This window comes from Prorops nasuta, unplaced genomic scaffold (genome assembly GCF_024137725.1).
Source record: "Prorops nasuta isolate Cenicafe-Biocafe unplaced genomic scaffold, Cenicafe_Pnas_1.2 PNAS00012, whole genome shotgun sequence".
Taxonomy (NCBI): Eukaryota; Metazoa; Arthropoda; class Insecta; order Hymenoptera; family Bethylidae; genus Prorops; species Prorops nasuta.
Genome location: NW_027116809.1, coordinates 7,413,914 through 7,439,521, shown reverse-complemented (window position 1 = coordinate 7,439,521; position 25,608 = coordinate 7,413,914). Strand labels below are relative to the sequence as shown.

At 40.0% G+C, this 25,608-nt stretch overlaps 2 protein-coding genes across 2 annotated transcripts; both read left to right on the top strand.

Annotated features, from left to right (window-relative positions):
* Positions 1 to 5,672: 5,672 nt before the first annotated feature.
* Positions 5,673 to 6,592, top strand: LOC136777913 (uncharacterized). Its single transcript, XM_066734493.1, has 2 exons — positions 5,673 to 5,757; positions 5,820 to 6,592. Exons 1-2 carry the CDS (start codon positions 5,673 to 5,675, stop codon positions 6,590 to 6,592), a joined length of 858 nt encoding a protein of 285 aa, XP_066590590.1.
* Positions 6,593 to 23,004: 16,412 nt separating this feature from the next.
* LOC136777912 (uncharacterized) lies at positions 23,005 to 25,188 on the top strand. Its single transcript, XM_066734492.1, has 4 exons — positions 23,005 to 23,012; positions 23,186 to 23,509; positions 23,594 to 24,534; positions 25,136 to 25,188. Exons 1-4 carry the CDS (start codon positions 23,005 to 23,007, stop codon positions 25,186 to 25,188), a joined length of 1,326 nt encoding a protein of 441 aa, XP_066590589.1.
* Positions 25,189 to 25,608: the final 420 nt, after the last annotated feature.

Below are 25,608 nucleotides of genomic sequence, written 5' to 3'. Positions count from 1 at the left end.
TTTTATGCAACACCTTAAGCCACTTCTCGACGGCCGCAAGCCTATCCTCCAAGAAAGGGAGGGTGAAGTTGCGTACTCCACGTTTCTTAATGTTAACGACCAACCGAACGAATTCATCCCGAATCATGGGCACGTAATTGATCGCTTCTAGTAATTCCCCTGAGCTAGGCGTAGTCATCTTGAATCTCTATTCCAGAACAAACCACAATCTTAACCCAGTCAGAATCTCCAACTTAAAAACACTGATGCACTTCGAACGTTTTTTGCCGGATATCCGGCTCGAAGGACCATAAATTTGTGCGAAACAGTGCCTCAAGTTGGCTCCGAACCTGTGGTCAGAAAGGAAGGCCTTATTCTAAAATAAAGTATTCAAAGCCAGGTTATGTGGTAAAGGAGTTTTTATTTAATAAATAAAATATATATACAAAAATTTACACTAATTTTACAAAAGAACCGCTAAGTTAAAATAATCGACTTCCTAGGGAATTTGTCGTCGTCAAATTCCAGGGAATTTCGGTAAACGAAGTTTCCCAAGAACCCCAGAGACTAGAATTCCCCAGAAAGGAGCGCGGACTTATAAGCTCCCGGACTGGACAATTTCCCTAGGGTATTCCCTAGTAAAATCCCCAGCCCCGGGAGGAAGCGAAGTTGGAGAAGTGGTTTTAGGGAAGGGGAAGTCCCCTTGCCCTTCGGCCGCCTTCTCCAAGAGCTCTAGTGGCTCCGAGCCACCCCAACCCCTAGGGTGAATTCTACCCCTCCCACTACCCGACTCGTCGAGAGCCCTGGACTTGGGGGTCGGAACACTGGGTCCGAGGTAGTCCTCGGAGGCAGTGTGGAGGGGAAGGAGAGGGTTGAATTTCTCCCGGGCAGTCCCCGGAGAAATCTCCCTTAAGGAGGGAGGAATGTGCCGCAGAGGGGAAGTCCCCTCTTGGTAGGCAGTGGGTGGTGGGTGATACTTACCAAAGTATGCTCCCAAATGAGTTCGCCGGTGGAGGCGCTCTTGATGGCCAAGTGGAGGCGCTGCCGTGGAGGCGTCAAAAGTGGGCCGTGGAGGCGAGAAAAGCTGCTTCTGTTGCTGCTGATTAGGCAGGCTGTCGAGCAAGGCTGAGGTGCGATGGGTCCTTATCAAGGACCCATCTATATAATTACGCGACACTAATCTTGCCAGCGAGAGAGCTGCCGCGGGCGCTGGCCACCTAGTGGCCAAGCGCGCAAGTAGTGTCGCTTCGCGGCCGCGACGCGCCAGGGCCAGAAGACGCGCAAGCGCGCCGCGGAGAGAGAGACAGATAGAGCGACTAGACGCTGTCGGTCTAGCCGTCTATTGTGAGTGCAATAGAGATGGGAGATATAACAGAGAAATGCGGAATCTACTTCGCAACATTTTCTGCTCCTCCCAATCTCGAACAATCAGATATTGAAAAATGTTATTTAACTTTTAATTTGTTCTTCAAGATGCATTGAAACTAACCTAAATAATCTGCGTATTAAGGGTTGTTCGAGATTGGGAGGAGCAGAAAATGTTGCGAAGTAGATTCCGCATTTCTCTGTTATATCTCCCATCTCTATTGCGCTCACAATAGACGGCTAGACCGACAGCGTCTAGCCGCTCTGTCTCTCTCTCCGCGGCGCGCTTGCGCGTCTTCTGGCCCTGGCGCGTCGCGGCCGCAAAGCGACACTACTTGCGCGCTTGGCCACTAGGTGGCCAGCGCTCGCGGCAGCTCTCTCGCTGGCAAGATTAGTGTCGCGTAATTATATAGATGGGTCCTTGATAAGGACCCATCGCACCTCAGCCTTGCTCGACCGCTGCCGTACCCGCAGCAACAGCAGCACCTTTTTTGAGCCTTTCGGCACCACCGCCTCCACGGTATTTTTTGACGCCTCCACCAGGCCAGCCAACGAGCGCCTCCACCGGCGAACTCTACGGGTCGACTACTTTGGTAAGTATCACCCACCACCCACTGCCTACCAAGAGGGGACTACCCCTCTGCGGCATTTCCTCCCTCCTAAGGGAAATTTCTCCGGGGACTGCCCGGGAGAAGTCCAACCCTCTCCTTCCCCTCCACACTGCCTCCGAGGACTATCTCGGACCCAGTGTTCCGACCCTCAAATCCAGGGCTCTCGACGAGTCGGGTAGTGGGAGGGGTAGATTCACCCTAGGGGTTGGGGTGGCTCGGAGCCACCATAGCTCTGGGAGAAGGGGGCTGAGGGGTAAGGGGACTTCCCCTTCCCTAAATCCACCTCTCCTACTTCGCTTCCTCCCGTGGCTGGGGATTTTACTAGGGAATACCCTAGGGAAAATTGTCCAGTCCGGGAGTTGATAAGTCCGCGTTCCTTTCTGGGGAATTCTAGTCTTTGGGGTTCTTGGGAATCTTCGATTACCGAAATTCCCTAGAATTTGACGACAACAAATTCCCTAGGAAGTCTATCATTTCAGTCTAGCGGTTCTTTGTAAATATATTTGTACATTTTATTTATTTGAATAAAGACTCTTTTACCTTACATTTGTCTTCGAACTTTATTCTCAGATATAACCTTCCCTTCTGACCACAGGGCTGGAACCTACTTGGGCACTGTCTCGCACAAATTTTTGGTCCTTCGAGCCGGATTTCCGGCAATAAACGTTCGAAGTGCATCAGTGTTCCTGAGTGGGCATTCCGTACTGTGGTTTGGATTGTGGTTTGTTCTGGAATAGAGTTTCGAAATGGCTAGCGCAGGGGAATTATTAGAAGCAATCAATTACGTGCCCATGATTCGGGGTGAATTCGTTCGGTTGGTCGTTAACATCAAGAAGCGTGGAGTGCACAATTTCACCCTTCCCTTCTTGGAGGATAGGCTAGCAGCCTTAGAGAAGTGGCTTAACGTGTTGCATAAAACTCACGTTAAGATCACTACTCACACTAAACCGGCCGAATTAGCTAAATTGAAGTACGTAACCGATAATTGGTATCAAGCGGCCCTTGATGCCCATAGTGACGCGGAAGAATTCATCCTAGGACATCTAGATGAACTTCGACCCAATCAGGGCATGTCGGCATCAGGTCCCACTGCGCCTTCAGGCGAAATAAACCACATTAGGCTTCCAGTTATTGATTTACCAAAGTTTTCCGGGGATTACTTAGAATGGAACAACTTTTATGAAACGTTTAGTTCCATTGTTCACGACAAAGTGTATGTCTCGGGTCGGGACAAGTTCCATTATCTAAAATCCTGTTTGCAAGGAGAAGCAGCTACGGTCATTAAATCTTTAGCGATCACTTCCGAGAACTATGAGATAGCATGGGACACTCTGGTAGCTCGGTACACTGACAAACGGATGATCACGGATACGTTCTTGGACCAGATCTCGCAAGTACCCACGCTTCGGGGTGACAATTTTAAAGTTCTCAAGTAAGTTAGGGACTCGGTCACGGTTGCGCTCAACGCCCTCAAAACTATGGGTTACGGCGTCGATCATTGGGATCCCATCATTGTTCATTCACTGAAGAACAAGCTGGATGACACCCTCCGCTTGGCTTGGGAGATGTATCTGGGAAGCAGCAAGGATTATCCCTCGTTCATTCAATTCTCTGAGTTTCTAACGCGTCATATTAACTCCTTGCAATCATTAGGTAACAAACCTAATACTTCCAAAAGGGAATCGGGGAGATCCTTGAAGTCACACGCTACTAGCGTGAATAGTACCGGTTGCGCTCACTGTGGTAGTAACCATCTCTTGTATCAGTGCAAGGACTACCTTGCATTGACCCCTCAGGCCCGTTCAAAGTTCGCATTTTCACAGAATCTTTGCATCAACTGTCTGAGGCCCGGGCATAGTTGCTCCAATTGCTCTTCTTCGTCACGATGCAGGAAATGTAGTAAAATGCATCATACTTTATTACATTTTGACAAATCTGGCACCGGGGGGAGCAAGGCACGGGGGTCTACCCCCGCGGTCAACTCCTCTTCCGAACCAGAACCCTCTAGCTCGAATACTACAACACATCTTAGTGTTTCCGACACCCGATCAGTGCTATTGGCCACCTTTTCTGCCAGAATCGACGCTCATGACGGTTCTCGTATTATAGTCCGCGGTTTAGTTGACACGGGCTCCGAAACTTCCTTTATTTCGGAAAATCTAGCTCAGCAACTACGGGTATCACGAAAACGTGTCAACGCAACCATTCATGGCGTCTCTCTGAATTCGGCTCAAAACGTTCGAGCAGAGGTACAGATTACGCTTCATTCTCTATCACGACACGGTGTCTCGTTGGACGTAACTGCATTGATCTTACCAAGGATTACTCGGTATATGCCTCCGACTTATTCTCCGTCGTCCTTTCCAACACTTAGCAAAATTGATCTGGCTGATAACTTCGCTTCAACCAGGGCTCCAATTGATGTGCTCATTGGTGCAGACTATCTTGCAGCATTGATGGAAGGCCCGTACATGCATTCTCCTGATCATACGTTGCTTGCTCAGCGGACTATTTTCGGGTGGATCGTTTCGGGGGTCGTACCCAAGGCTGGTCGCTCTCATACTGTCACGGTGCATCATTGCTTTGAGGTAGAAAAAACTCTTCGCGACTTCTGGGAACCGGAAGAAGTTCCGGAAGTCAAACCCATGTCCACAGAGGACTCCCTCTGTGAACAACATTTTGTGAACACGGTATCACGCACCTCTTCAGGTCGTTTTGTCGTTGCGTTACCTTTTCGATCCGACATCGAGAAGCACAGCTTAGGTTCTTCCTCTCGGGTAGCAGAGAAAACCTTAACACGAATACTTCGGCGATTGGAAACCTCTCCAGAACAAGCTGAAAGTTATTCTCAATTCTTACAGGAGTATCAAGTGTTAGGACATATGTCTCCTGTTCCTTTGAACTCTGATTTTCGCGTCTTTCTGCCTCATCATGCAGTTTTTAAGACCGAGAACCAGAAAACAAAGATTCGCGTTGTATTCAACGCATCTTCTAAAACCTCTACTGGCGTATCGCTTAACGACACGTTATTCATTGGACCCAAGCTCCAGCAGGACATTACGCGGATCCTAATGAATTGGCGTGCCTTTCGATATGTTGGCGTGACGGACATTGTTAAAATGTTCCGACAGATTCTTGTGCGTTTTGAGGACCGCAAGTATCAGAACATTTTATGGAAGACTGATTCCGGTGAGCTTCAGGCTTTCGAACTCAACACGGTGACCTACGGTACGGGACCGGCACCTTTCTTATCCTCGCGAGTTTTGCGCGAATTAGCTTCCACGGACGGGGCTGACTTCCCTCTCGCACAGGATGTGTTGTTAAATTCTACTTATGTAGACGGCATACTTTTTGGGGCCCATGACTTAAAGCAACTTAGTTCGGTCAGGGAACAACTCATCGCTCTATTGGCGAAAGGGGGCTTCTCCTTAAGCAAATGGGCATTCAATCAACCGGGGTCTTCCCCGCTTGAACCTACCGAGCTGCACTCTTTCTTTGAGGATCCTGCTGGATCAAGTAAAGTCTTGGGCATATATTGGGATCACGGGGATGATAGCATCCGCTTCCGTGCTTCTCCTTCTCACATTGGTGTACTAACCAAACGCATCCTCTTATCAGAGAATGCCAAGATCTTCGATCCATTGGGATGGATCTCTCCAATAGTCATCACCTTAAAGCAGTTAATGCAATCCACCTGGTTGCTTAAACTCTCTTGGGATGAAGAAATTCCCGAGCCTATTCAGTCAAAATGGCTCAAGTGCTATGAGCAGCTCCGAGACTTACAGACTTTACGGATCCTACGGTGGACTGGACAATCACTTACTACTGGAAAACGCGAATTAATTGGATTTTGCGACGCCTCAGAGCTTGCGTACGGCGCGGTCGTTTATGAACGCCTCACTGATGAGGACGGTCAACTCTCGGTACATTTAGTAATGTCCAAAACAAAGGTCGCCCCGATCAAGACCACTTCAATCCCTCGTCTGGAGTTGGTCGCCGCTGCCCTTCTTGTCAAATTATTGGTTCACGTCAAGGGAAGCTTGGTCGAGAGTTGTGATGCGATTCGTTGCTATTCAGATTCGCAGGTCGCTTTAGATTGGATAGCCAAGCAACCCGTACATTGGAAGACGTTTGTGGCCAAACGCGTTTCATATATCCAAACACATTTATCGGAAGCCAGCTGGCATTATGTACACACTAAATCGAATCCTGCAGACTTGTGTTCAAGAGGAACCAGTGCTCAACAGTTATCAGAGGACTCACTTTGGTGGCATGGGCCTGCTTTCCTCCGTGAGCACACCGTAAATCCCGTTCAGATTTTTGATACCGCGGAAGAAAGTCGGAAGGTAGCGTTAACCGCTCAAATGGACAAAGCCCAGTGTTGGTTTTTTGATAAATTTTCGTCTTGGTCTAAACTGGTCCGAGTTATGGCCTATGTTCTTCGATTTGTCCAGCGGACCAGGAAAACCTGCCAATGGGAGGACTCCCTCCTGTCCGCTTCAGAGATTCGCGATTCTATAGTCGCTACCGTACAGGTGGTTCAACGGACACACTTCGCCGACGAGCTTTCAGCCTTGAATCATGGGTCACGTATACCGTCGCGGCTCCAAGCTTCTTTCTTTATATCCGGTAACTGATTCACAAGGAATCCTAAGAATAGGGGGGCGGCTTCGGAACGCCGAAATTTCTGAATAAATGAAACACCCCATTATTCTTCCGGATTGCCACTTAACGGCCATTCTTATTAGGCAAACTCACCTAGAGACACTTCACGGGGGACTCCAATTAACCTTGTCCACGTTGCGACAAAGGTTTTTGGTCGTGAATGCACGAAATCTAGTAAAATCATGTGTTCATAAATGCATCACGTGTGTTCGCGAACGCGCTAAACTCGGTAACCAACTCATGGGTTCACTTCCTGCCGCTCGGGTTTCTCGCAGCTTCACTTTTGAACACACCGGAGTAGACTATGCCGGGCCCTTTTCGGTGAAATTACATCACGGTCGTAATGCAAAAGCCATAAAATGCTACGTGGCCGTGTTCCTATGTCTATCTACCCGTGCCGTTCACTTGGAACTCGTCTCCAGACTGGACACCGAGGCCTTCCTCGCCGCGCTGACTCGATTTATCTCTCGTCGTGGAAAACCCGCCGTCATGTATTCGGACAACGGCCTTAATTTTCAAGGAGCGGACGCTGAACTAAAACGCACCTACCGATGCTCCTTAGAAGCTGCACGCGCTCAGAACACCGATTCCATCAGTAAAATCGAGTGGAAATTCATTCCTGTCGCTACTCCCCACTGGGGCGGTCTTTGGGAAAGTGCCGTAAAAAGCATGAAGCACCACCTTAAGCGCTCCCTCGGAGTTTTCGTGCCTAATTTCGAGAAAATGGCCACACTATTGACCAAGATTGAGGACTGTTTAAATTCACGACCTATATCACGGTTACATGATGATCCAGAGTCGTTGGACGTACTCACTCCGGGGCATTTTTTGTCAGGACGGGCGATAAATTCCCCACCTGAATTATCCACCTTGGATTTACGAGAATCATCATTAAACCGTTGGCAAACCGTAAATCGAATCACCGAGACCTTTTGGAAGAAGTGGTCTTCCGAATACTTACACACTCTGCAACATAGGCCGAAATGGCAGAACTCTAACTCGGAATTCGGTGAAGGAGATTTGGTGCTTGTCAAAGTACCTAACAATCCTCCCCGTATGTGGACCTTGGGGCGGATTCTCAAACTAGTTCCTGGAGTGGACGGAGTAGCTCGCGTAGCTGTCCTTAAAACCGCGAGAAAAGAGATTCAACGGAGTCTCTCGCAACTCTGTAAACTCCCCTCTTAGCCCTCACTTCGGGTCTTATCAGGGTCTATCTTCACCCTGCTTTCCGGCATCCTGGGACTCTTCAGGTTGTCATCTCTCCTTCTCAAGCTTCCTGGGACTCTTCAGGTTGCTTAACTTTCTTTTCCTGGTTTCCTGGGACTCTTCAGGTTACCACCTCCTCTCTCGGGCGTCCTGGGACTCTTCAGGTCGTCCTGTTTCCTGTTCCAAACCTTCAGGAACACTTTATGCTCTCCGCCATGTCTTTTCTTCCAAAACTCCAACAATACTTACTGAGTCTTCGTATTCATCATTTGCCTTTTTTGGTGCAGCGATATTTGAGCATGGCGGATTATCCATGGGCCCACCTACTGGGCGTAGGCTATGAGGACGAGGGGGACGACGTCCTAGAATTACATGCCCCCCGGGAGGAAAGTGAATTTCGGCGGCTGTTCGGCCATGTCCTCCCGGCGGGGCCGAATGAGGAGCCGGCACCGCCACCACCTCCACCTCCAGCAACCCGAACACGGGCGAGACGGCAGAGGCCCGTCATCGCCTCTAAGAAGAGCATTGCCTCGGCGAACTGGGTTGGGAAAGTCCTAGACGATCCCAGCGCCAGGGAGCTCGAGCGCAATGCTCAACAAATCAGGGTCCGCGCATTCGGGCAAGAAATTGAAGTGCCCCTATATTCCGTCCTAAAACTGCGGAGATGGAAGGCCTGGGCCCCTCAGGGCAAAATTATACTCCGGTGGACTCCGGCCCTGGAATTAAATTCCGCGAAACTTCAAATGAAGCCATGTAAATAGTCGTCTCGTCCTTATCTGTTTTATATCTTTTATTTTTATTTTTTTTTGTAAATAAACTTGTGATTAAACTGAGTTAACTTTCTTCTTCCTTGTCTTGACGCCATCGCGTCAACGGGGGGAGTTTGTTCGAGATTGGGAGGAGCAGAAAATGTTGCGAAGTAGATTCCGCATTTCGCTGTTATATCTCCCATCTCTATTGCGCTCACAATAGACGGCTAGACCGACAGCGTCTAGCCGCTCTATCTGTCTCTCTCTCCGCGGCGCGCTTGCGCGTCTTCTGGCCCTGGCGCGTCGCGGCCGCGAAGCGACACTACTTGCGCGCTTGGCCACTAGGTGGCCAGCGCCCGCGGCAGCTCTCTCGCTGGCAAGATTAGTGTCGCGTAATTATATAGATGGGTCCTTGATAAGGACCCATCGCACCTCAGCCTTGCTCGACCGCTGCCGTACCCGCAGCAACAGCAGCACCTTTTTTGAGCCTTTCGGCACCACCGCCTCCACGGTATTTTTTGACGCTTCCACCAGGCCCAAGGTTGCCAAGTGTAGTACTTTCGGTACTACCGTAGTACCCAAAAGCGACATATCCTATAGCGTAGTACTATTTTGGGTACTACGCTATAGTCGCTGCTGAAACTACTGGTCGGCGGAAATACGTCAGAGGGTAGAGACTGTAGAGGGACCGCAATATAGATATTTCTAATTACTAATTTCAAAATACATAATGCATGGTCCGTGAGCCAAGACAAATGTTAGTATTATTGTATCGTACATACAATATACATACCGCAAGTTATAAAGTAATATAAAGAAATAAAGTGACAGTTTTAATCTTACTGACAGCTGATATACTGATGGTATAAGTGAATAAATAAAGTGACGAAATTTGTAAAATGTACAAAAAAATAATTTTGAAAAGTATATAAAGGACTGAACATTTTAGATAAGTATAACAATAAAGTTTATAATATAAAATGTAAGATATAAATATTTTGTGGTACTTTGTGGGATTTTATTTCAGATTAAATTATAGTAATGTGTTTACTATGTCACTGTGCTGAGGATGGAGCTGTGCGGATTTTCAAAATTAAAATAAAGGACTAGACTAAACATAATGTGGTTATTGTGTCATCGTTGAGATTCAAACTATGTTAATTGAGACGGATAATAAAATAAATGAGTGAAAAAACTGGGTAAATACAATAATAAATAAAGAAGCTGACAAATTAGATATATAATATAAATGTAAGATATTTTATAGTACTTTCTGGGATTTTATTTCAGATTAAATTATAGTAATGTGTTTACTATGTCACTACTGAGGATGGAGCTATGTGGATTGAACATTAAAATGAAAGGAATAGATTCACCATATTATGGTTACTGTGTCATCGCTGAGGATCAAACTGTGTTAATTGAGATGAATATTAAAATAAACAAGTCAACACATTGGGTAAATACGATACAAATAAAGAAGCTGACAGATTACATTTGTAATTTCAAATGTAAGATTTTATATAGTACTTTTTGGGATTTTGTTTCAGATTAAATTATTGTAAAGTGTTTACTATGTCAATGCTGAGAATGGAGCTATGTGGATTGAACATTAAAACAAAAAGAATAGATTCACCATAATGTTATTTCTGTGTCATCGCTGATGAGGATCAAACTGTGTTAATTGAGACAGATATTAAAATAAATGAGTCAGCAATTTAGGTAAATGCAATAATAAATAAAGAAAATGACAGAATAGATATATAATATAAAATGTAAGATGTTTTATAGTACTTTGTGGGATTTTGTTTCAGATTAAATTATAGTAATGTACGTGTGTTTACTGTATCACTGCTGAGGATGAAGCTATGTGGATCGAACATTAAAAAAAAAGAATAGATTCACCATAATGTGGTTACTGTGTCATCGCTGAGGATCAAACTGTGATAATTGAGATGAATATTAAAATAAAGAAGCTGACAGATTAGATATATAATATAACATGTTAGATATTTTACAGTACTTTGTGGGATTTTATTTAAAGTTAATATATGTAAAATAAAATTTTTGTTTTCTTTTTACAATTGTATCTATATTAATTACTATATGTTGCAATCTCTTAAAATTAAGCCTCTGCTTTTATTAGCAAACTAATAGTTCCACACGGCAGTGATGCCAGAATCAAGCTTTTAGCAACAAAAATGAAGATAAGCGCTAGCCAGCAGCAGTATAGAAAATTTAAAGGGAAGCGGTACAAACACAACTATGCCTGGAGAGCATAGGTGTGATTTGGACTTCAGGCAACATTGGCGTCAGAAGAAGAGCGACTACCGGTAACCGTGACATTTTTACGTGTCATCCGAGTGAAGTGGTGCTGCGTTTACCTAAAAACTCAAAGCAAATAAAAATGCTTTTCCTAAATTGATTTTTAATATCGATAAAATGGTCAAATGTAGCCATTAATTAATTAGATTTGGTAATAAATACAGAAAATGCGTTTTATTATAACAAATGAGTTGAGGTAACATAAACTCAATGTTTTTATATTAATCTGTTAACAAATGCATTTTTTTATTTATTATTGAGTCCAATAAATTAATGGTTATTAAAAAAAAAATTACTTGTATTGAAAAAAAAATGAAAAAATTTTAAACTTCACCAAGACTCGAACACGAGCCCACCGAATGACAAACGGCAACCTTACCGCCTGCGCTACAGCGCTCACCTGATGTACCAAGAGCAAAACAGCCTTTTAAATACTGACTACAATTCTTTCACTAACTCGTCATAAACGATCAAAAATTAGCTGCAATAATAAATACATTTATCTCCACAGCATTATTGCACTAAATTTATTATGTTTTTAATTTGAAGCATACATTTTACATGAAGATACGATACTTTAAGGGTGTTCATGCAATACTCTAAATACAAAACTATTCATATGCTGGTTTATCATAGTTATTCGACTACATATAACAAATATTATAATATTAATTAATTTATGATAGTTGAGCATATGAATAGTTTTGTATATAGAGTACTGAATGGTTACCCTTAAATTATCATATCTTCATGCAAAATGTATGCTTCAAATTAAAAACAATAAATTTAGTACAATAATGCTATGTAGATAAATGTATTTATTATTACAGCTAATTCTTGATCGTTTATGACGAGTTAGTGAAAGAATTGTAGTCAGTCTTTAAAAGGCTGTTTTGCTCTTGGTACATCAGGTGAGCGCTGTAGCGCAGGCGGTAAGGTTGCCGTTTGTCATGCGGTGGGCTCGTGTTCGAGTCTTGGTGAAGTTTAAAATTTTTTCATTTTTTTTTTCATTACAAGGAATTTTTTTTTTAATAACCATTAATTTATTGGACTCAATAATAAATAAAAAAATGCATTTGTTAACAGATTAATATAAAAACATTGAGTTTATTTTACCTCAACTCATTTGTTATAATAAAACGCATTTTTTGTATTTATTACCAAATCTAATTAATTAATGGCTACATTTGACCATTTTATCAAAATTAAAAATCAATTTAGGAAAAGCATTTTTATTTTATTTATTCACTTATACCATAAGTACATCAGCTGTCAGATAGATCAAAGCTGTCACTACTCCTTATTTCTTTATTACACTTTATTTTTCCGTATACTAACATTTGTCTTCGTTCACGCCGTTCACGGTGACAGGCTGTGAATATACTATATATAATTTTTGATATATTACGTTCTGCATTTAAGATGGCTACTGATGTATTTCCGCTGGCAGTATACTTTGTGCAGTCTGCATTCCTTATATCAAAATTCACTTACTATAGAGCGTAGTACTATTCAAGATGGCGGACTTGGCAACCTTGACCAGGCCAGCCAACGAGCGCCTCCACCGGCGAACTCTACGGGTCGACTACTTTGGTAAGTATCACCCACCACCCACTGCCTACCAAGAGGGGACTACCCCTCTGCGGCATTTCCTCCCTCCTAAGGGAAATTTCTCCGGGGACTGCCCGGGAGAAGTCCAACCCTCTCCTTCCCCTCCACACTGCCTCCGAGGACTACCTCGGACCCAGTGTTCCGACCCTCAAATCCAGGGCTCTCGACGAGTCGGGTAGTGGGAGGGGTAGATTCACCCTAGGGGTTGGGGTGGCTCGGAGCCACCATACCTCTGGGTGAAGGGGGCTGAGGGGTAAGGGGACTTCCCCTTCCCTAAATCCACCTCTCCTACTTCGCTTCCTCCCGTGGCTGGGGATTTTACTAGGGAATACCCTAGGGAAAATTGTCCAGTCCGGGAGTTGATAAGTCCGCGTTCCTTCCTGGGGAATTCTAGTCTTTGGGGTTCTTGGGAATCTTCGATTACCGAAATTCCCTAGAATTTGACGACAACAAATTCCCTAGGAAGTCTATCATTTTAGTCTAGCGGTTCTTTGTAAATATATTTGTACATTTTATTTATTTGAATAAAGACTCTTTTACCTTACATTTGTCTTCGAACTTTATTCTCAGATATAACCTTCCCTTCTGACCACAGGGCTGGAACCTACTTGGGCACTGTCTCGCACAAGGGTTATAGACTATACCACAACTATTTTCCTTGTTTTGGCATCATTTTGTTAGCAATTACTTTATTAATTGAAATGTGATGAGCGTTTATAAACGCTTGTTTTTCTATTAGTCACTCTATTTCCTGTAACCTATAAAACAAAGGAATCACAAAGTACCATTGCTCAAATATTAAAATATTTGTTCTAACAAACAATACTTATCTAATTGTTTCCTGGATCACTGCCATATAATTGATGCATCCAAATTTTAACTATGAATTCACGTGGAAAACTCACGTGCGAATCATACTAACAAAACGAACACTTCGATAGATACTACATGTACTACGTCGCGCCTGCGTTGCGGCCATATTGGAATCTGTTTCACACCTATAGCACGAACACATTCAGACAATATCGGAAGTGTGGTGGAGAAGGACAGAAGATGTCGTTGATAGGCTTCTATTGTGAAAGAGTGAGACTTCCGAGCGAGACAACAATTTTCGGTCGGAAGAAGAAGAAAAGCTGAAACTAAAATAGCTGATCGTAATTGCTCAATCTTGATATCTCAGCATTGAGTGTACCGATTTAGACGTTTGTAGTCTCATTCGAAAGCTTATAATCGATTTATATAATGAAAGTTTCATTAAAATTTTCATTAAATTAACCGATCGGAAAATATATCCATCGGAAGAATCGAGTGGTATAGTTTGGTTCAATCTTCGCGTAAAAGTAAGTAGTGTCGCGTGGCTCGTATTTTTTTAATTACTTGCCGCGTAACACTACCGTGTTACTTGATTATCGTATGTTAAGCGTATTTAATTTCAATTATTGGAAAGGGTCATTTTCTTCTCTATCTTGCAATGCATTTCCATTGTGATTGACCTATAGGTTTATCACAGTATAACACAATAGGAAAAAATATCACAATACGGTGATTATTCAGAGGGTATAGTGTATCCCTTCTCGATGAAGAAAGAATGGACTCCTAAGTGTTATCAAATGTAACTTTATATTTAAAAACTGAACGACAAAGAGTTTCTCTCGACGAAATTTCTTCAGAGGCTTCATTCAGTCGTCGAACCTCCATCAGTACAGATTGTACAATAGAAAATTAAAAAAAATGGAAAGTGAACGGGGTTTTGTGACAAAAAATCTAGTAGAGGAGGATGAAAATCCTGCAGAATCGATGCAGGAATACATCAAAAGAATTAACGATTCTCACAATCGTTATTTTGAAGAATATGAAGCGATGCTTCATCATAATATGCACTTGAACCGTAAGCACTTATTTTTATTTCTTGTAAAGAAAAAAAAAACCCACCCATCCATACAGACTGTTTATGTCGTGATACATGAGATAATGTCAATAAATAGAATCATAAAAGAATTTTACGACAAATATTTTTGAAAACTGTTAACTATCTCACTATTTGACCAATTGTTTTTTTTTATTCAAAACGAAGATTAACGAAAAAAATTAATTTTTTTTTATTTTATTTTATACCAGCCATTGATTTAGAGGAGAGGGAGGAAGAGGAGGAGAGAGAGGAAGAAGAAGAGGAGATGGAGGAGGAGGAAAAAGAAGAAGAGGAGATGGAGGAGGAGGAAGAAGAAGAAGAGGAGGTGATTTTTGTAAGTATACTTGCTTTGTAAAATAGTTATTACAATATAAAAAAAAATAACAAAATGTTTTCAAATATGTCCCAGGTGAAAAATAGTGGTACACAAACGGAACTTATTTCCGTAATAACAGAGGCTACGCAAATGGAACCTGCGATAGATCTAACGCCACATTATTGGTGTACAAATTGCAAAAATTATGGTCACCTGCATATTAATTCCTCACTTCCAGAGTGGTGTACCATTTGCAGAACATACGTACATCATGCCATAGAATGTAAGAAAAACTTCTAAAGAAACAAGCATTGTATATCAATTAATCGCAGATGCTGCAGTTTTATGAGCATTATTATTATTATGTGTATATTATTAAAAAAAAATATATATATATATATAAATTTTAATTAAAAACTTCAACGATCGTTCATTTCGCAACCTCCCATTCTCTTTCTCCTTCTCCTTCTCCTTCTCTTTCTCTTTCTCACTTTCTCTCTTTCTCTCCTTCTCTCTCTAAGGCGTCCACTGCTTAACGTAAGAGGGGGGGGGGGAGGTCACATGTGTACCCCACACCAAAGGAGTTTAACGTGGGTGACACACACAATGCGCACAACCGCAGAGGGGGCAATTCCCCTACTTCCCCTACACCCGCGGGACCCCGACCCCCTCGCCCATCGGTCTCAGCCGAGGAGTGGGGCAATTCTCCTACTTCCCCTACCCCCGCGGAACCCCGACCCACTCGCCACCCGGTCATAGAACCCTCCTAGCTACTCTACTAATATAAGCTTCCTGTGGAAAACGGCCAAATCTATTAAGAATTCTAAATACTTAAAGGAAATTTCTCACAATGGCTATTCGATGAGACAGCCATTAATGAGGCAATTGAATCTCTTACAGAGTCTCCAATTCACTCCGTTCCGAGCTATTGCATAAGCCAAAACGTTCACATGCACAAGTTTAATACTAATACATTCTCATTAGAGGAGCTTAATAAAATCATTTCGGGGCTAAAAATAACATCATCCCCGGGTCCGGACAACATTGGGAATAAGTTGATCAAAAACCTGTCGGACAAAGTAAAAACAATACTACTAAAGATTTATAACTGCATTCTGGAATCCGGCGACTATCCAGAACAATGGAACCATTGCTCCATAATACTACTTAAGAAACCAAAGTCCATTAAATTTAGACCAATTACACTCCAAAATAATCTAAAAAAGATTTATGAGAAATTGCTGACTGACAGAATCACCTTATATACTGAGCTCAACAACATAATCCGAAGGAATCAGTTCGGATTTAGAAGTAACAGGTCTTGCGACGACAACCTAATAATACTGTCATCAGAAATATATAAGGCATTCGTTAAAAGAACCAATTTGATAGCAATATTTCTAGATGTTAAATCAGATTTCGATAAAGTGAATCCTGTTAAGATACTTGAAATGCTTGAAGAAATACAAATCCCAATCCGTATCCAAAAATATATATTTAACTGTCTAACAAAAAGGAGTTTCGACATATTCTGTAATAATAAACAAGTGAGGACGGGTTCTACCACCCTGGGACTTCCCCAAGGATCTGCTCTCAGTCCCGTCCTATTTAACATATACGTCAAGAATCTGAGTAATTATATCCATAAAGAATGAGGTCTATTTCAATTTGCTGACGATATTGTAATAACTTGCCTAAACCCAGAAGTAGACAAAGCAATAGATTTACTCTCCTACTCGATGAACTCCTTCATACATTATTTGGAAGAATTAAATCTGAATATATCGAACGATAAATCAGCTGTAATTCACTTCACCAGAAAAATAGCCGTTAATAGGATAAATCAAATAAAATACGATAAAGGAATCATAAAATATAAATCCTGTGTAAAGTTCTTGGGAGTTATATTTGACGAAAGTTTGAACTGGCAACAACATCTAAAGTATTCGTTAGAAAAATTTAAAAAACTGTCTACCTTCATAAATTGGATTTCACATAAAAAATGGGGGGGGGCATCCTATATCCTTGCTCAATTTACTAAATGGATATATAAGACCAGTCCTGGAGTGGGGTTCTATTATTTATCTTAATCCCACTAATAGAACAATAACAGGTAGATACAATAGCATGTGCCTATCACTAATCAAGAAAAGCTTAGGCGTAAATAACTCGGCCCCTAATAATATAGGCTGGTATCTGAGTAGATCAATAGATTCGGAAACTAAAGCTAAAATAAAAATCTCTAAGTTCTTATTAAACAGAAAAACTATAATAAACAACCCAACAATTAAAGCCATAAAAGAGTTGGACATGAACCTAAAATCCAATCTGTACGGTTCCAAAAGATATATACCCCTATATTTAAAAATTTATAAAGAAACTGAAAGATGGAACTCGAATATACCAAGATTCTCTATACATCCGGAACATATGCTAAGACAAAGAATGCAAAATAGCCATTTTATTGGAGAAACATCTCTTGGAATCCCCTGCAAAAATTCACAGAATATCAAAAAGGATTTCGAGAGAATGATGGAATCATTGGTTAATACATATGGACAATTCTACGAAACGTTCTTTACAGATGGATCAGTCCATCCACCCAATTCAACGGAAGACGGATTTGCAGCTCAGCGTCCATTAGAACGAACGGAGAAGGATCCTGGAAAATCAAATTGAACAAACATACGGATATCCTAACAACAGAGATGTCCGCAATATGGATATCTCTAAAAAGGATAGAAAAAATAACAAAAATTAATAAAGTATACAATGTAAACATAGCCATTTTCACCGACTCGATGAGTGTAATAACAAAACTAACTTCACCTAATTGGGCAAAAGACGTTAATTTCTTCGAGTTAAACTCTCATCTAATTATGGATTCACTAAATAATAAAAAAGTAAAAGTTATATTGGTATGGATACCGAGTCATGTGGGGATAGAAAATAATGAGAAGGCGGACAAACTGGCTAAAAACAGACTAGCTAAGTGTAATTTAGAGGTCTTACTGATGGACACATCAAACATACATAACATCATCAAGAAAGAATATATCAACCATTTTATACACAATACACTAACTCCAAACAACGAAACCGAAGAAAAATTTTTCAAAGTATTCATTAAAGTAAAATTCAAAGATACTTGGTATAATAATAAAAACATGAGCAGAAGAGAAATAGTAATCATTAACAGAATATTAGCTAATCAATTTATTTGTAACAAATACTTATATAAAATAGGAGCAATAAATTCCCCTACATGTTCTTGTAATAATAAGAATGTACAGGATTTGGAACATATCCTTTGGGAATGCTCCAACAAAGACGACAAAAGATATATATTGATAAATATGATAAGGAGCAGCTCTTCAACAAATAATATCTTAGAAATGATAAATCAGGCTAGTAGCATACAATTAAAACAGTTATGTATATATCTCTCAGATAACAACTAAGGTGAAAATACGCAGTCCAAATCTTATAATAAAAGGAAACTCATCAACGATACTTGAACTCCCGCTCGAATAGTGATGCAACGATAGTCGCCACCATAGCACCTTCTTGATAATTCGTACAGTCTGTGGTAAATCGCTCTCAGTAGCGGAAACCAATCAAAGAAAGAAAGAAAAGAAAGAAGTGTAAAATCTATATTCTATGTATTTCAATGATGTAACGGTGAACAAAAAAATTCTAGATGGATCAATGGATGATTCTAAAGTAGATAAGATGGCTCATGCAACGCTATACGTAAAATAGAATGTTTCTGTTCCGCCCTCTTTTGCGACAATCATCAAGTCAGTAATATGTGGCGACTCAGCGCCATCTACATTCATCGCCTTAAACCATTGGTTGGTTATGCTCGGCAACTCTGCTGAAGGTTCGAGATTACCCAGCATTCCACACACTTCCGTTTACGTCCATGTTGAAAAAGGTCGTCTTTTTCCGCGCATTTGAATCTTTATATAATGGAATAATCCTAAGACGTTGTAATTCAAAAATAAAGTTAAGGCGAAGTCCCCCGTGTAACATAATATTTTTGGTTATTATTTCTCGACCGGTGTTCATATTATAATGACAATCGCATGCTGTTCGAAATTGTGCTTTTAGTGACTTATTTGAATATAGCATGGTTGTCGTGGAAGTTGCTCATTGTATTAAATCAGATACAGGTCCAAGGCTTCCACAAATACATGGGTAGCGCCACATCACGGAGACTTGATGTACTATTTTATTACTTGTGTTCGTATGTTGATGATTCACAATTATTTCCACCACCTACAAAGAGCAGTAGAGGAGTTAAAAACAGAAAATGATCTACGGTTCACCCACGAACAATGTGTGCGAGTTGGTGTAAGTGTTACGTCCTGATGAAGGCTGCCTGGGGGGTGTGTGTAAACTACTGGTCAGCTACTGAAAAAAAAATTTGGTTGGCAGTAGTAATAAACTCCACATGACATGGTTGGTAACAATGAAAACTGCTGGTGCTGACTGATGAATCGTTTACGATGGTTTTTCGGTAAAATAGGTTCAATAGGTTGGAATTGGTTTCTTCGGAAAGTTTTTTAATTTTCTTCTTGTATTAATGAAATACATAATTGAGTTTCATACATTGGTAAGTGCAGATTTTAATTACTAACAATTAATCTCAGGTAGAGTTATTTTCAAATATTGTCTATTTATATACTTATTATAGTGATTAATATATTTGTGCGTGACAAAATGGACGAAAATAAAACTAATAGTGAAAGCACTGAACTCATTTTAATAGATAATGAGACTTCTACAGAATATTTACTACATGTTAATGATGAAACTGTAAAAAGAGCTAAAGAGGGTAAATATGCATACAAAATTAATAGGATATGTTTATAACTATATTTTTTTATATTTGAAATATTTTATCAATTATTTTTCAGATTCCAATTTTGTCAGCATGCTTATAGAAAAAGCGAAAAGATTGTCTTTTGAAGTATTTGATACTAATTCTACAAAAAATAATATATCTTCTGATTTCGTCAATGAGAATATTAATAATAATATTATTGAAGATCCTGATGAACCTAATGAAACAGATGTTACCGGTAAGTTATAAATATGAAACAATTTAATATTTAAATATATATTTATATGTAGGCGCGTGAAGAAAATATAATAAAATAATTAATTATATTTTGCTTAGCACCTTCAAATAAAAAGTTACAATGGACACATGAAACAACCCTGCTATTATTAACGTTATACAAAGAAAATTGTTACATGCTGGAAACGCACTCTCACAAAACACTATGGATTAGAATTGCCCATTTAATGAAGGAAAAAAAATATAACTTTTCTCCTCAGAATTGTTCAATTAAATTTGACTCCTTAAAGAGAAGATATAGACAAATAATTGACCACAACTCTCAAAGCGGTAATAACCGTAAAGATTGGCCATATTTACAGGTATATATTGTAACGTTGCGTTCTCGCAACGTTACTATAGCTGCCATCTAGCGCTTTGCTAATCTCAAGCGCTAGATAGGCGGGTCGCGTACGAACTAGGGAGTCATCAACCGATAAGTATTGATCTAGGATCGATAACTTGTCGGCTCCCTAGTGCCGCGCGATGGGTGTAGCGGGGCAGCGGCGGGACAGGCGCAGGGCCTGACCTGCTCCCGCGGACTGCCCCGACACACGTAGTTTAGAAGTCATAAGTGACAGATCGTGCCGAGAGAAGTTCCCCTAGCCGGTACGAGCCCAGGAGTGACAGCCGCTACAGGACGGAAATTTGGGAGGCACGGAAAGTGCAGCGACTGCCACCGCCACGAACCCATACCGGCCAGAGGAAACCTACTGCCCCAAGGGCAAGAATTAAGGGCGAGAGCGAAAGAGAGAGAGAAGGAGAGACTGAGGCGAGAGAGAGCGAGAGAGAGAGCGAGAGAGAGAGCGAAGAAAGCCAGCCATAGTAAGCCGAATTTAGGGTGATTATTCGTTTTGTAAGAAAGTCCTGTGACGTCCCGGGGTGTGCTAGGGCTTCAGGGCTCGTAGCACCGAACGGTTTTATAGGGAACCGCTGGCCCTGCTCACCTGTCACGGGTAAGCGGGCAACTTAGCGGAGTGGTCATTCCGTCGGACCGATAACGCGTGTCATAGTGTAGAGAATCGCGAATTATCCAGATTGTTCGCGATTACCGTGACCGTTGTGAGTTCGACCGTTGACAGGGACGTTCCCTTCAGTCGGTTCAAGGCCGCGGGCTTATTGTAGTGATCGTGAGGACTCGCGACCTTAGGCTTATAGAAGTAAACACTCCGGGTCGTTGTTGTGTTTAAGTACGCGGGAACGGAGCGAGTGCGGGTAACCGTCGCGGGACGCGCACGCGCGGAAAGGGGGACTTATCCGCGTAGCGCTGAGGAGTAGTTAGTCTAGGGATCCGCCGGTGGCGCGCGAGGACCGCGCGACTCGGTGGGGCCGCCGCGAACGCCAACTAGTGGCTCGAGCGCGAGGCTAGCTAGTACGTCATCGGGACTTCAGCCGCGTCCGCACCCCTTAGGCCGCGCCCACACGTAGGACCTAAGGTAACTTCCCCAATACCGGGTAACACGAACCGGATATTGTATTGATCATTGATATCGTAATAAAGAGAGTCTAACTGAAACTAGCGTTTATTGTATTAGCACCCCATCCCCGATAGTCGCGTACGAGGGTTAGAACCCCCTCTGCATAAATAAATATTCGGGTATTATCAGAAATACATCGAAGGCGCCCGGGTCTAGTAGGAAGTCGCCTATTGGGACGCGAACGCGATCGGTGAGGGATCACTCCTCCCTCCCCTTCTATACTATCCCCGAGGATAGCCAGTAGCGTCACAATATATTTCATTAAATGATTAAAGACTCTTTACTTTCTTAATACATATGATTATGCTACTGTATTTAATGGAAACATTTTACAATGTTTCGAATAAAGCCTGTTTTGTAATATTTATATAAATATTATTTTATATCATTGTTTTTAAAACCAATGAAAGCATAAAAATGCTTACATAAAAATTATTTTATTTTCATAGGTCTTAGATAACCTCTTCAAAAATAGGAAATAGGTAAAGCCACTTTCTGTAGCTGGTTCTAACATAGTAGAAGATACTCTTCCTTTTAATGATATAAACAATACAGGAGCTTCTGCAATTAATAAGTATTTAAATTGGTTTTACTTTATTTAAGTTTTATAATTATTAATCATTATATACTTATTTAACAGAACGTAAAAGAATGTCAATTTCTGAAGAAAGAACTAAATATTTAAGATTATTACTAGAAGAAAAAAAATTAAGGAGAGAAGAAAGCTCAAGGTACAAAACAGAAAAATTGAAATTATTAGTAGTGTTAAAAGAACTAATGATAGAAAAAAAGAAATCATTTTGAATAGAATTAGTTAAATCGGAGTAATATTATTTTATAAACATTTTATTATTTTTAGTTTATTGTGATCGTTTAATGATACATGTGAGATATAAGACTGTTTAATTACAGATATTAGTACGCTTAAAGACAAATAATTTGTTTAAAGAATGTTAATATAAGTATAAAATTGTTGCGTTCTATTAATTCTAAAAAGTTTTTGTAAAATTACATAAGAGTATTTATTTTATGTAACATAAGACACTTAAGATAACTTTTTTCAAAACAGTCATTAAATATTGGAAATTAGTTGTACAATTTCATTTCGCTTCTCTTCTCCTTGTCTTTTCAATTCTACTGGAACAGCCATTGGCTCCATTTCGGTAACTGACCATAAGGTACAGCATTAACAGTTTGCATTACAGACGCATCATTATCAAGTAAGCAAAAATTATGTAACACACAACAGCAGATTATATAAAAAGGTATTAATTCAGTTTTCGTCATAGGAAATTTTTCTGATAAATATTGCCATTGTTGTTTTAAAGGCCATGACACACGAAAATACTTAAGACTTAAAACAAAAGTTATATCATCTATAGGAAAAGCCAAAGCACACCAAAGAATTGTAAACATAAGACGTAAGAATTAAAAAACCAACCAATCACACATAAGAATTACATACGCCATATTTCTTCTGGAGGACTTTAAAATTATAGAAAAATTTCCACAAGGATGAAAATTTACGTTTCAATGTTAAGACCAACCAATCAGAAATAGCCTGACTGTTCAACCAATAGGAAAGATTTAAAATTATGTTCTCACTACTTCATCCAGGCTCCAGCCATTCTAGGTTGTGGCAGTGATATTATAATATAGCAAATGATGATGCAGTATATGTACACACACATTTATTTATGTATATACATATAATATATAAGATGGATGATGATATATTCCACAAAACATAATATATAACGTATGTATATTATTCAAACTTTGTTGACAATAATTGTATAAATTAAATATATTTGTTTAATTGCATTAAAATATTTGTACGGAGAAGAGAATATGCAGAAGAAGATGAATTGCTGACAGAAACAGCATTACTTATATTATTGTTAGGTGCATATATATTGAAAAGAAGAAATATTTCATTACGATGGGTTAATAGGGAATACTGGGTCCGACCAATAAATGTTCTACGTCGTCATCAAGGAAATTTTCATAACTTATTTCAGGAAATGAAAAATGATCCTTCTCTATTTTTCAGATGTACTAGGATGACTCCATCTATATTTTATAAATTATTGGAACAAGTAAAGCCTTTATTAACAAAAAGAAACTATCGTGCTTTAATATCCGAACAACGCCTCGTATTATCCCTAAGGTATACTATACTTATATGTATGTATCAATTTAAAAATATTTTACAAAAAATTAAACCTACATTTAAGCGGTTTTAATTTATAAGATACCTAGCTACAGGTGATCAAATACTATCAATCGCCTTAACATATCGCATTGGTGAATCCACTGCTCGTCAAGTTATAATTGAGACTTGTACTGCTATTATAAAAGTTTTGGGACCTATATATTTACGACCACCTTCGGACGAAGAGTGGATAAAAATATGTGAAGGATTTTACTCTAAGTGGAACTTACCAAACTGTTGTGGTGCAATTGATGGGAAGCACATACAAATTCAAGCACCACCAAATTCTGGCAGTCTATATTTCAATTATAAAAAAACTTTCAGTATAATATTAATGGCAGCATGCGACTACAATTATAAATTTATTTTGGTTGATTGTGGTGAATATGGAAGTAGCAGTGATGGTGGAGTTCTCTCGAGGTCCATGATTGGTCAAGCATTGAAGAATCATAGCTTAAATATTCCTGCAGGCGAATTTTATTTACCAGGAAGTACGATAAAAACACCAATTTACTTTGTAGGAGATGAAGCTTTTCAGCTGACAACTAATATGATGAGGCCTTATTCTGGCAGAAACCTAAATTTTAAGAAAAGAATCTTTAACTACAGGCTGTCCCGGGCCAGAAGAATTATTGAAAATAGCTTTGGAATCTTGGTATCCAGATGGAGGATTTTACGAAAACCTATAATGTTACATCCAAAAAATGTTGACAAAATTGTAGTTTCATTGTTATGTCTCCATAATTTTTTACAAACTGTTAATGAGGACAATTCGTCAGAAGAAAATTGTTATTGCCCACCAAATTTTGTGGATTCGGAAAGAGAAGATGGTAGTTTACATTATGGAGCATGGAGACAGGAATATTCAGCAAATTTAAATTCAGCAATGGAAGGCATAAGGGCAAGCACTGCTCATCGATCAACAACTGCAGCTCATAAACAAAGAGATGATATTGCAGACTATTTAATAAGTCCGGCAGGTCAGGTGTCATGGTAGGAAGAATATGTATCCAGAGGCTTGGGTGGTCCAAATCGTTTTAGATCTCATTAGATTTCATTGATTACATGATCAATTAATATTACATTAAATATACAGGGTGTAACGAAACGACCGCATTTTCTCGTAACTGGAGGTTCGGGGGGTCGGCGACAATTTTGCGAAAAAATTTTGTCAGTTTTATTCCTAGGGTTGGTAACGGTTAAACTCTAGGGTTTTACAAGTGCCATCTGTAAGAAGAAATCGCAATTACTGACGTGTTTTTTAAATGTGTGTGTTATGTTTACTTTCTATGTCAAAATGACAGGAGTAGAGGTTAAATCTTGAATTTTATAATTAAAGCGTCAAAATTTTTAAATTATAATATACATTTATAATCAACGTTATTCGTGTAAGTATTGTAAAGAAGCATAAATTTATTTTTTTTAAATTACGCTGATTAATGGTTCATTTAACTTTTAATTTAACATTTGCAAATTTCGTTAAGCTGTAACAGTCCTTTCAACTTAATTCATTCTTAATAATAATACGTTATCAATAGGCAAGTAAAATGAATCATCTTTACTATGTATTTTGTTAAATAGGTGGAGTTGTAGCTGATAAAAATGTCAAAGTGTCTCCCAGTTTACTATTTTAATTATTATGAACATGGACATAGCTATATTTCCTATTACGAAGTGGACATAAACAGTTATCAGATAAGTTTGAATTATAACAATTGATTTCTATTATTAATAACTTAAGTAATAAATGCTTTGTGAAATTTTCCTCTTGTTATAGGTAAAACGATACAATGTCGAATGGCTATAACTGAACTACCCAAGTATTCAACCTATATTAAAATATATGCACCCATTGAGAAGGATTATGTAATTCTATTAATTGTCGATTACATTATGGCAAGGCTAAGTTTAATAACAGATTGATCAACGCTACAACATAAATCAAGAAGCTTATAATTTAATATATATTAGATACTATTACCAGGATGCAGATACCATTTGCTGTAGGTAAACTTTCATATCTCATGTAAATTCACTGTATTTTTTAAAACAAT